This window comes from Pteronotus mesoamericanus, unplaced genomic scaffold (genome assembly GCF_021234165.1).
Source record: "Pteronotus mesoamericanus isolate MK-2021 breed Mesoamerican mustached bat unplaced genomic scaffold, CSHL_Meso_final contig_46, whole genome shotgun sequence".
Taxonomy (NCBI): Eukaryota; Metazoa; Chordata; class Mammalia; order Chiroptera; family Mormoopidae; genus Pteronotus; species Pteronotus mesoamericanus.
Window position 1 is genome coordinate 8360816 of NW_026555170.1, and position 12994 is coordinate 8373809.

At 36.7% G+C, this 12994-nt stretch overlaps 1 protein-coding gene, 1 non-coding gene and 1 pseudogene across 4 annotated transcripts in view; 1 reads left to right on the forward strand and 2 right to left on the reverse strand.

Moving 5' to 3' along the window:
• HEATR5A (HEAT repeat containing 5A) overlaps positions 1-12994 on the reverse strand; it is a 111806-nt gene that overhangs the window by 20087 nt on the left and 78725 nt on the right. For all 3 annotated transcript variants that reach the window (XM_054577916.1, XM_054577915.1, XM_054577914.1), the window contains 5 exons: positions 11806-11985; positions 8480-8719; positions 6818-6999; positions 5189-5257; positions 3322-3501 (listed from right to left, as the gene is read on the reverse strand). In XM_054577916.1, coding sequence (XP_054433891.1) covers positions 3322-3501; positions 5189-5257; positions 6818-6999; positions 8480-8719; positions 11806-11985 — 851 coding nt within the window. The remainder of the gene's footprint in view (positions 1-3321; positions 3502-5188; positions 5258-6817; positions 7000-8479; positions 8720-11805; positions 11986-12994) is intronic.
• On the forward strand, positions 1076-1474 carry LOC129074187 (non-histone chromosomal protein HMG-14-like; annotated as a pseudogene).
• Positions 12099-12302, reverse strand: LOC129074207 (small nucleolar RNA SNORA74). Its single transcript, XR_008529517.1, has one exon. It is a non-coding gene; the product is annotated as a small nucleolar RNA SNORA74 (small nucleolar RNA).

Below are 12994 nucleotides of genomic sequence, written 5' to 3' on the forward strand. Positions count from 1 at the left end.
AACTTCAAATGCATTGTGATATCAAAAGGTATACATGTGTAACCACATACATGAAAATGGAGTAGAGAAGATTCAAAAGGGTTATCTTCAATAAGCTACATTAGGGATAACAATACTTCATAAATATGCCAGTACTGTGCACTTTTACAACCACAACAGCTGCAACTGAATGATCTTGGCACATTCTCCCATGAAGCTTTGTTTTGACCTTAAAATTCATCTCAACATTCAATTTCAGGTGGCCATCTCTGATTTGCTGTAGGCTGAAATACTAAAGTATTTTCTTTCAAAGTTACCACTAAATCACTACAAAAAGTTTACATACATAGACTCAACATGGACTGTTCATAGGACTGCAGGATGTTAGAGAAAAAACAAAGTTTCTGAAAAACTAATCTGGTGGCAAAAGTGACTGAACTTATGTGAGGCTATTCATCCAACACAATGTGAATATGCAAACATTTTATTAGAGATACATTAATGTGTTTGATTATAGTTTACATGGTACTGTCCTAGACTTCCTGGATGAATACATGGAATATGCAATGTATTACTTTCCAGAAATCTCTCAAATCTGAATTCCAAATATTATCTGATACCAAGGACTTGGCATTATTATGAGCCTCCTTTATGTAGAATCCGTTGGTCAGTCATTTTCTTTACTGAGTAAGAAACAGGAGCAGGTAATAGGCTTAAGCAAGAACCCAGATTCAAATTATTACAAAAAACACTATATAGGCCGATAATTATTTGTAAAATAGGCTATGGAGATTACAGCCTTTTTTTTTTTTAATTTACTGATTTGAAAGAGCGAGGAAGGGGGATGGGAGGGTTGGGGGTGGGGGAAAGGAAAAGAGAGATATCGATTTGTTGTCCCACTTATTTATGCATTCACCAGTTGCTTCCTGTTTGTGCCCTGGCTGGATATTCAACCTGCAAATGTGGTCGGATCGGGAAGACTCTCTAACTGACTGAGAACCCAGCCATGGAGAGAAGGCGGGCTCCCAACATGGTTTCATCTGGTCCTTCCACCTCCAGCACTGAGGTGGAGTAGCATTAGCAGCTTGGGTGGCGGGGAGAAACAGGAGAAGGGGCAGGAGCCAGGCAGTTCGGGTTTGCGAAGGCTCCTGCATGGCCCTGGCACCTGCAGTGGACTGCCCCGCTGCCATGATGCCCAAGAGGAAGATAATCTCCGAGGAAGGACAGAGAAGGAGGAGCCCAAGAGATCTGTGAGGTTGTCAGCTAAACCTGCTCCTACAAAAGTGGAAACCAAGCCAAAACAGGTGCCAGGAAAGGATAAATCTGCAGACAAAAAGTGCAAACAAAAGGGAAAAGGGGAGCAAAGAGAAAACAGGCTGAAGTGGCTAACCAGGAACCTAAAGAAGATTTGCCTGTGGAAAATGGAGGAACTAAAAACGAGGAGGGTTCAGCCTTGAATGAATGAAGCAGGAAAAAAGAAGCCAAGTCTGATTAATATCATGTATAATGTCTTATCAATAGTCCCTCTCTTCCTTTTTGGATAAGCCAGAGGAATATTTTTATCAACTATTTTGTAAATGCAAGTTTTTAAATAGCTCTAAAAACATTTTTTAAGGAGGGAAATTCCACTTCATCCCCTCCCCCCCCTTTTTTTAGTGTAAATGCTTTTTTAAAACAGGTGAGATCATTTGCTGGTTATTTTTTGGTACAAGCAGAAAAATAGTGGGATATTGAATATGGGAGGCTTTGATTTTCTTGGGTGTCAGCGTAACATGCCATAGAGCGGGTAGTTTTTATATCGTATAATATACAGCATGCCAAATGTCAATCTGGAGTCAGTCCTGCATTTACTATGTCTTGAATATTTTAAATTACTTCTATTCTCATGTTTTTGGTAGAATTATTTCGTAAAGAAAACCACTCCTTGATCTTGCATCTCCCTGCCAGAATTTTGTGCACTCTGAAACATCTTTGGTGTGGTAGTTCAGCTTTCCTTGTAACTTTGTTAATGTGCTGAGAAAGACTGAAAATTCAATTATGTAGTATATATGATATTAAATTGTGAATTAGACTTTGATGTAACAGCGCATTAACATTTGCAGATATTGGTACCTGATACTGCATTAAGGAAATGTAGTCTTCAAATTTTAAGCTGGAAAGTCACAGGGATAACTTTAGAAAAGAGTAGCAGCTTTACAACTTCACATTTTTGGTACGTATGTTAAGAATTGTATACAAATTGAAATGTCTGTGTACTTATCCTCAAAACAACCAATAAAATCTCAGTTATGAAAAAAAAAAGGATAAAGAGCTGACTGTTAAACACAGACCCAGCTTATTAAATCTAGGCAAAACTACTTCCTAACCAAGAATTTGTCAACCCTAAAAATTGAAAAAAAAGATCTTAAAATCTTCAGATTTTAATTAGCTGTACTAGAGGAAACCCTTTCTTATGTACTGATTAATTCTCTCAATTGCAGTGTAAGACTATGCACATTCATTAAAATGATATATGAACCCAAACTAACCAAGTTTGGTAACTGCTAAAGCTGGATGATGGGTATAAGTGGGTTCATTAAACTACTATATTCACTTTCATATCTGCTTGAACATTTCTATGGGAAATTAAAAAAAAAATGGAACTTTCTCCCTGATTAGAAAAGTAACTAATGAAAAGTTAAGCATTTTTAAAAATCCTCACCAGAGGATATGTTTGTTGATTTTATAGCGAGAGGAAGGGAGAGAGAAGGGGAGAGAGAGAGGGACATTGATGTGAGAGAGGAACCTTGATTGGCTGCCTCCTGCATGCGCCCCAAACAGGGATCAAGCCTGCAACCTAGGAATATGCTACAGCGGGGACCAAACCCGCAAACTTTTGGTGCACAGGACAATGTTCCAACCAACTGAGTCACGGGGCCAAGGAGAAAAGTTAAGCATTTTTATATATTTCTTTAATCTTAGAAAAGGAAATGACTTATTTAACATTCATAGTCATTCTACAAAACAGTATACAAAATTAAAATATGTGTTATAGAGTTAATAGAACATATAAGCAAACCCACATTTCTAGTAATTCAGATTTCAACAGAAATTGTTTTTCACTGGCTGTTGTAAAGTCTCTCTGGCTCATGACTGCCCCTGATGAAAGCCGCAGATAACAGAAAATAAAGAACACTTCAGAATGCTTTGCCAAAGTATCAGCTAACATATAATATACATTGAAAGCCTTTTGTAACCTTATAAAAGGAGTTATTTGTATTTTAAAAAGTTAATTTCAGTTTATGGCCTAAGGTGTTTATTAACTACTTCCAAAATTCCCATTATAAATTGAGAAGTACTAACCTCTGCCCAGGCTTTTAGCACAGCTAAGATCTCCATGGTAGAAGCACTTTCATTATATAAGTGACTTAGAGCTTCTTTTCCAGCTTGTATTTTTGTTAATGATGAAACAAGCAAATGATGAACTCTCCGGAGATCATTAAGGTCACTTACAACTCCACTTGCTATCCAGGCACTGCAAACCTAGTTTTAAAAAAAAATAAGAGGTTACATTTAAAAATTATCAATATTTCCCTTGTGAGTTCAGTCAAGGTCACCCACACCTTAGGAATCTAGTCCCTGAAATCACCTTGCTATCAAGAAACCCAATGGGATGCTGCTGATAATGACCCTCTAAAGCTACCATTTCAAAAGGATATGAAGTCTAAGGTTGATGCAAGGAAACCGGTACTAGTATGTAAAATCAAAGAGTTTCAGGTGGTATTTACATGGATAAAGCCATAGAAGGTATCACTTTCATAAATGTTTAGATTAACATTTGAATTAAATCTCTGATCTTGATTGTTTGATCTTATTATTTTAAAATCTAAATTTGTATGGTTAATTAAAGGCACCTAGCACTAAACCCCAAAAGGAGATTTTGATCCTTTTGAAGACAAGATATTAAAAATTTCTTCTTTTAAATTTCTAATACAAAAGCATCATTAATAATTTTCTTTCCTTTTCTTTTGAAGGTTTTAAAAAGATTTTACTTATTTATTTTTAGACAGAGGGGAAGGGTGGGAGAAAGAGAGAGAGAGAGAAACATCAATGTGTGGTTGCCTTTCACATGCTCCTTCCTGGAGACCAGGCCTGCGACCCAGGCATGTGCCCTGACTGGGAATCAAACTGGTGACCCATTGGTTCGCAGGCTGGCGCTCAATCCACTGAGACACACCAGCCAGGGCACATCATTAATAATTTTTCAATGCAAAAAGTTACTCAATTATCAGGGATGGTTATGGTTTTTCCGGTTGTCACAGTATTTCTCTTTTTCTAGAGAAAATTTATTTTTCCTTTTCCATTTTTTATTCACTTCCTGTCTCATTTCAGAAAATTTCAAGTGGCTTACAGCAAGAACACATAAAATAAAATGATTGATAAATTAGAGACTCAGTACATGTAAGATGGTTCTCTGAGTATTGAAGGCACTCACACACTTCCTGAATACAACCGAATAAAAGAAAGTTGAAAGTCCTGACTAAAAAACTAGTTTTTTTCATTATATTTATAATTAATTCAATTCAAGCCAGGTCTGCTTTTAATCATTTCAGGTCATTCAGGGCTGGATATTGAGTATTCGACAACCACTTGAACAAAAGCACCTGTTGAGAATTATATATTATATAGTTCTTCAATACATTAAAAAAACACCCAGTCTTACTTGAAATACAAATCTAAACTATCCTTAGATACCTTTTTTACTTTATCACATAGATTTAAAAAAACCTGAAAAGTGTGACAGTTTATAATATTGCTCAAATGATGGGACAACAGGTACTTGCATACATTACTGGTAGGATATGAAACTTGTAAACCCCCTGTAATAGACTCTTTAACTCAGCAATTTAATTTTGGAGACTTTATTTTACAGATATGCTTGCACCCGGTGAAATGACTTACGCAGAAAGTCCTTCACTCTAGCACTACTTAAAACAGCAAGAGATGAAAAAAATCTGATCTGTCACTGATTAAATAAATTATGATTCATCCATATACTGGATTACCATGCAGTTATATGAAAGAAAAAAATTCTCTAAACATAAAAAGTAAAAGCAGCAGCTGAGATTAATGGTTAGAAAACTATAATATAAAACCATGGTATCAAAAAATTGGAGAATTGTTTCCAAAGAGGGGATTTTACTTAAGCTTTATGTTTTTAGGCGTTTACCTGACATGCTTTGGCAGTGACATTGGGTGGTGTCTCTGAAGTAAAGGCTGGTCTAAGTGCTGCTCCTACCTGGCAAAAAATTATATGACATATCAAGATCAGTAAGTAAGATAGCGCAAGCTCTTTCTCATTTTAATGTTATTAAAATTATTGATTTATAATAGGTATTATTGACACCTACTGTTTTTGCCTGCCCAGCATATCCCAATTTTCCTTTCGGGAACCCTCCTTCTACCTAAATCTTACCTGATGTTGTTGCCTTGGAGCTGACCGCACTGCCTTGCTTTAGACACTCATGCTGGGAGCATGAGAGCTCCCTTTAAGACTTTTGCCTGGAGTACTGGGAAAGAAGTACTGTCTCTTTATAAGACTCTGGGTGCTAAGAGAACCACCTTGATATGCTTAGAGAGAGCAAAATTTGAGAATGCTGTAAAGTCAGTGTTAGGCCGACTAAGATTTCTGAAAACAAAGTTCCTTTTCTCCAAAGTGAGCTGTAATTTATTCCTATCACTTGCAATTTTAAGGGTACTAAAAATATAACAGATCTCTCCTTAATTAGATTGAATTATACTATTTTATTCTAATATGATAAGTTCTATGTATCACCACTCCCTTCCTCTTGCTCTCTTTCTAAGCATACATTGGCATCAGCTGCTGGGAAGATGTGAGAGAGACTGCTAACAACGAGTGAGCTGCTCTGGTCTCCCTAACCGCTGGCTGTCAGGACCTGCCTCTGAATCATAATGAGAGATATCCTGGGATGAATGCTGCTGGCTGCAGGGTTACATGCAATCTGCGTGATGTAACGTGTTATGATTCTGTCACCTTCCTGGTTCTTCCAAATGGCTCAATGCACCAAACACCAGTTTAAAAGACTACAGACCCAGTATTAGAAACCTGAACTCTTCTCTAAGTCCAGAAAATAAAATGAAGGTGGTTGTATCTATTCTAGGAACTATGATTTAAAAATAGCCTAAATGGAATGTTTAGTAATGATTTAGTGTTATCTTAAGCTTAGTCAGATATTTTGTAAAAAGTTTCATTACCAAAGTTCTTTATTTCCCTAAATTACCATGAAGGTTTTAATAATGAAAATTATAACCTTTAACGTTGTAAGACTTATTTTATGTACCATTTTGCATTTACCTGAAGATTTCATCAAACATATGCATTTTTTATATACTAATTATAATGGTGATACATAAATAGTGACAGTCATTTATGTATTAAAAGGTGATATGCCAATTAGCATCACAGACTTTTTAGAGAAAGATTTATTTATTTTTAGAGAGGGGAAGGGAGGGAGAAAAAGAGGGAGAGAAACATCGATGTGAGAGAGAAGCACTGACTGGTGGCCTCTCACACACGCCCTGAACAAGGACTGAACCTGCAACGCAGGCCTGTGCCCTGACTAGGAATTGAATCGGTGACCTTTCCCTTTGTCACACTACGCCCAACCAGCTGAACCACAATGGTCAGCGCAGTTTCACAGACTTTTTATCCACATGTTTAATAATTAAATTCTCTAACAGACAATTTTCAAGGCATTTAGAGAAAATATTCTCTAGCAGAATATTTTCAAGGCATTTAGGTATGTACATTAACACCTTTGAAAAAAAGTATGCTTACATTGGCTTGATACTGTTCCAGAATTACATGTCCTGGAAACTCTGGTTCTGGAATACTCGCAAATCTCCGAATAACAATTAACAATGTTTCAAGGCCAGAAAGACGGAGCTGGTCACTATGATCTGTGGCAGCCATAAAAGCCATGCGAATTAAGTCGGCAAGATGTAGCACCAAAAAGTCATCTGCAAGATTAAAAAAATCTTGTCAAGAGAAAGAGTATGCTGGAACTAAGATTTATGTTAGGTTTTTAATTTAATTTCATAATCTAGACTTTCTTTTAAGTATCTCTGATTTGAATTACTGTTTTGTTTTATAATTTGATAAATACAACCGTGAAAGCTGGATTTACTGCACCACAGGAAATACACAGAAAAACTATACCAAAGCAAGTAATTATACAGCTATTCAAAAACCAAAGACAGAATTAGCATCCTTTAAAAGAGTACTAACAGTACCTTCAATAAAATTTTTGATCAGACTTTCTGATAAAAATACATTGGAAGGTACTTAGTAGACTTTGGGTTTTGATGAATTAATCAGTATTTTAATTACTCTCTTCACATCAAATTGAAGCTAAAAGACTTGATGTTCTTTTAAAAAATAACTTTATGTAGTGCTTTAAATGGACTAGATTACCTTATTTTTACATGACCTGCCACATGTTCAAATGATGGGAATAAAAAAAAATTTCTGGCTATATAATTACCAATGAAAATTTTTTCCATTCCTACAACACATTCTTTGGTATAATAATTCTACCAGGGAAAAACATAAGACAATCATTTAGTAATGTTTCAACAATAAAATGTTTAGGGTACAGTTAACCTTTACCTAAAATATGTTTGAGACTAATTCAAGGAAGAATAGCAATAGACCACACTGAAGAAACCAACTCATTTTATTAAGTGCCAATCACAATTTTAATCAGGAGCACAGGAATCAGTAAGCATCTAGGATATACTAATTTTATACTATCAGTATTTAGCACAGTGCTCATCACAAATAAAGAAACTCAATAAATGCTGCTTGAAAAATCCTTAAAACAGAGATACCCTATTCATATTCTCAGACTGGTATTAGGAACATTTTGTTTTAGAATTCTTTTGCCTGGTAAAGAATATTTTCAAGGCATTTAGGTATGTACATTGCCACCTTTGAACTGTACTGAAGTCAATTTAAAAAATCAGATATCAGACCATGAAACACATATTTAGGCAACAATAATACAACTGAATAAAAGGTTAAAATGGTCTTAAAACTATGTTTACACTGAGAAAGGCTCAAATGTTTCTTAGTATATCCATGAAACCAAAATAATCTATAAGTAAAATTGCTATAAGTTATAACTCAGAAAATAAATTTTGGGAAGTACCTAACACATGTACTGCTTTGTAAGACCATTAGTTATTCTCTATAAACTTAACTCATTTTATATGTCCATTAAACAACTGAATGCCATTTTAAGAAGCTTATACATTAAAAGTGAATTTAAACATTTAGAATATACTACACCTACATTTTATATAAAGGTGTAGTCAGTTTCATAGCTGATTTGGAAGAATAAAAACATTTCAGTTTTACTTTTTAAATGAATAATAGATAAGCAGACAGTATTTCTCTATATATATAGCATTTGGTTTTTTTCATTATTATGCCACTTACTTCTTGAATCCCTTCTTTTCATTTCTTGTGCTAACGCAATGTCAAAATGTGCACAGTGTGCACTCTCACACTGGTTTATTATCCTACAGACACATTCAGCAGCAAAGACTCTGGTAGCCCAGCGGGGATTGGTAAAAGGATGGAATTTGTCATCATTTCTGGTGGTCAGAACTGAGGCATCATCCCCTTTATCGCCTTCCTCTTCTTGCATTGTATCCACACAAGTAACGGTTGTAAAATCTTTTATCAAGGAAGAATACATGTAATTACAATCAACTGAAGCTATATTTATGAAGGAACACAAATGACTTCAAATTCAGAACAGAATAACTGTTGTTCAATCATACATCTTTTAACAATGTAAAATAATCATGCCTAATAAATACAGATAGCAGTGATACTTAAAGAACTGCTATTAGAACTGTCTAGGTAAAAATATGAAAGTTGTTAAATTATACTCAAAATGAAAAACATTGAATATGATACTAGATACCAGGTAATTATCAACCCTCTGTATTAAGGAAGATCAAAATTCTCTTGCAGGGAGTGTAGTGGATTGCCATTTTAACAATGTGGCATTGAATGGACTTAAGAAGGTTCCTGAAGGCACTGAAAATGTCTGAAGTATTTTTCTCTGGAGAGACCCACTGCTGTCATTATAGCCTCACACTGTTCTGCTAACTAAAGCACTGAGCACTGAAGTACATGTATTTCCTCTTTGTACTGTTAACTTACTAACTCTACTTACAAATGGAACTAACGCCACAGAACCAACTTGTTTTTCTTAAATTATCTTGTATGTCAACATTTTTTTAGTGTGTTATGAAAGATAATAAAGATGTCACAAATAAAGTTATGGCAAAGTCCTGTCTTATGTCTCAGAAGTCAACAGAAACTAAAATGTGTATTTTCCAAATAAGAATGGATAGGACCAAACTATAAGATACAAAGAATAAATGGTAAAATAAAATTGAGTTAGTAAGCTCAGAGGGTATAAATGCAAAATTTAAAAAAAGATAGGTGAGATACCAGAAAAATGTAATCAACCTGTCAGTCTATGCACATACACATTTTCTTTTAAAGGAGAAGTCCTTGTAAGTTAAGTAGTGGGGATAGAAGAGAGCATTCAAGAAGGAAAATGTGGAGAAGAATGGTTGAAAGAGCAGATCTAAATCACTGCAAAAGAAGACTATTAAGAATCAAGGTAGAGACTTCTGGTCAAGATGGCAGACATGGCTCACTTCTTCACACAGCCACATCAAAATTACAACTGAAATATAGAACCATCATCACTCAGAACCATCAGAAATCGACCCGAATGGGAGTCTGACAACTACTGAATTAAAGAAACTACATCCATCCGGACTGGTAGAAGGGGCGCAGGTGCAGGATGGGCTTGTCCCACACCCAGGTGTAGTGGATAAAAATTCAGGAAGGATATCTGGGGAGTGAGAGTCCTGGCCCCACACCAGCACCCCTAGCCCTGGGTTCCAGTGCCAGAAAGGTTAAGTCCTCACCACTTCTGGCTGCAAAAGCCAGCAGGGATTGAGTCAGTGGAAGAAACTTCTAGAGTCCCAAGCAGTTCCTCTTAAAGAACTCACACAAGGACTCACCTACTGAGACTTACTCCCTGTGAGGTCCAGCACTGGGGTAGCAGCTTGAAAGGCACCATATGGGGAGGAACTGAAGTGTTTGGCATCAGGGAGAGCAGAGGCCACTGGCCTTTTCTAAACCCTCCCCTCACAGAGCCAGCAAGCTGGTGCCATATCTGAGACTCCATCAGCCTGGCTAACACTGTTTGCCGTGCCCTGGAGATGCCCTGAGACTACGACCCACCCAACACGTGGGCCCACCCAAGTTGCTTTTCTGTATGAATGGCTGGTATTGCTCATGCTTCATAACTTCTTAAATGCTATCAAACAAGCAACAGCTGGCCTCAGTGATCCTTAGGCCTGGCACTAGCAGCAGCCAGCCTAGGTTCACAACTTGGCTTTGCTTGGGAATCTCCAAGCCAAGCACAGGTAGCAGCCACCTCAGACTGCTTTATAGCTCAGGCAGGGTGGCCCCAGGCGAAACCCAGGGGAATGATCTTGGCCAGCACCACCTGGGAAAGCCCAGGGCCAGTGCACCTAGTGGACAGCCGCAGACCACTTCACAGCACCACCACCCCGACCTGCACAGCTGATCCTCCATGGAGGGTGGAGGCTCATGGTAAGTGGTCACAGCCAGTCCTTGCAGCTGACTGGCCTGGGTAAATCCCTCCCATTGATCTGCCAGCAGCAATCAAGGCTCAACTATAAGAAGAAGGTGTATTTAGCCTACACGACATACCCAGCTTGGGTGATAGGAGACGCTGTGTCACTGGGACCCTACAGGACACCTACTGTATTAGGTTACACTACAAAGACAAGGAGTCAAATCAGCTCTACCTAACATGTAGAAACAAACACAGAGAGACTACCAAAATGAGGAGACAAGGAACAGATCAAAACTCTGGAAAAAGAGCTAAACAAAACGGAGGCAGAGACAGAGTTCAAAACACTGGTTATAAGGATGCTCAAGGAACTTAGTGAGGACCTCAACCGCATAAAAACAACCCAGTCAGAAATGCAGTTTACAGTAATTGAAATAAAGAACAATTTATAGGGAAACAAGAGTACAGTGGATGAGCTGAGAATCAAATCAATGATTTGGAACATAAGGAAACAGAAAACCACCAACCAGGACAACAAGAAGAAAAAAAGATTCAAAGAAATTAGGAAAGTATAAGCAGACTCTGGGACAACTTCAAGAGGCCAAACATTTGTATCATATGGGTACCAGAAAGAGAAGAAAAAGAGCAAGAATTTGGAAATTTATTTGAAAAAATAATGAAAGAAAACTGCCCTAATTTGTGGAAGGAAATAGACATGCAAATTCAGGAAGCAAGAGAGTCCCAAACAAGATGGATGCAAAGAGGCCCACTCCAAGATACATCATAATTAAAATGCCAAGGGTTAAAGAAAAAGAGAATATTAAAAGCAGCAAGAGAAAAGTTAGTTACATACAGGGGAGTTCCCATAAGACTGTCAGCTGATATCTGAAAAGAAACTTAGCAGGCTAGAAGGGATTAGCAAGAAATAATCAAAATCATAAGCAGAGACCTAGAGCCAAGATTGCTCTACCCAGCAAAGCTATCATTTAGAATTGAAGGGCATATAAATAGAACTTCCCAGACAAGAAAAACTAAAGGAGTGCATAACTGATTAATCATCACTGGCAGAAAACTTTATTTAACATTTTTACTTTCAATTTTATACTTTCAACTGGTAGTCACCAGTACTTACCAGCTGATGCAGCAAGCACATCTTTACAAAGTTTTAACCAAAAGGAAAGTTTATCCACTGCCATCGACGTGAGCATATGATTTAAAGTCTCTTTGATATCATGGCACAATCTGTGATCTGTCTCTTTGTCTAGCAAGGTCAGTAACACTCCTTCAAGTCCTACTTCTCTGATGTTAGCATCTGACAAGAACAAAACCGATGATCTAAGTAATACAGAAAACAAAACTGCCATATGAGAAGCACACACATTCAGTAGCTATTAAAATATTACATACCAGTATATTTTATTTTTCTGGGTCTGCTCCCACACTAGAACTAAACAGCCAAAATGAATGCTTAGTACACTCTGAAGGAAGCACAGTTCTGCCTTGCACCAGTGCCTGATGCCACCAGAACAGTGACGGAGGCAACTAGAAGAAGAAGACAGGATATTCCTCTCCCGGAAGCACAGCGCCACCGCAGGAGTGAGTCTGTCTGGACATCTGACTACTGCTGGAGCATATGCTGGTATATTTTAAAGAACTCGTCCAAATATTGTGCCTAAACTTACTGAGGTCTATTTAGTCCACAGTTAGTCTGGTATTATTCACAATACTATATTGCTATTTTAATCCAGTGTTATTGAAAGGTAAGACTTTATTGAGATTTTTTAATATGTTTTCCTTAAGTTAGGTCAACATTTTAACCCAGTTAACATTCAATACTTAAACTTTTATACAATATTTCCTGGTATAATTATTTTATATTTTCTCTAAATTTAATGTCAAATAAATAATCATAGTTAAGTTTTCCTTATTCTGGTAAGAAAAAGATTTTAAATTTATTAACATGAAGAGTAAAACTCAGAAGAAAACAACTACTGCAGAGAACAGTGTTTAATTACTCCAACTAAACCACTGGGGAACTGAAGAATGTTACTAAATTAATACAAATTTACTACACAATATTTTCATTGCAAAGTAATAAAATATCTCAAAGAGAACTGTAACCCTTGATCCAGCATCTATTTCCTCTAATTCTGGAAATGCTAAAAGAACAAATTTTCTCTTGAAGATTGAACTCATCTAGCATTTATGAAAGGATTTGTTTTCTAAAGATTTTCTAAAGATTCTTAATAGTCTACAATTAGACTATTTTAAAAGAGAAATGATCTTTTAAAGTTCAGAAGGAGGTGGTAAGAACGTTTCCA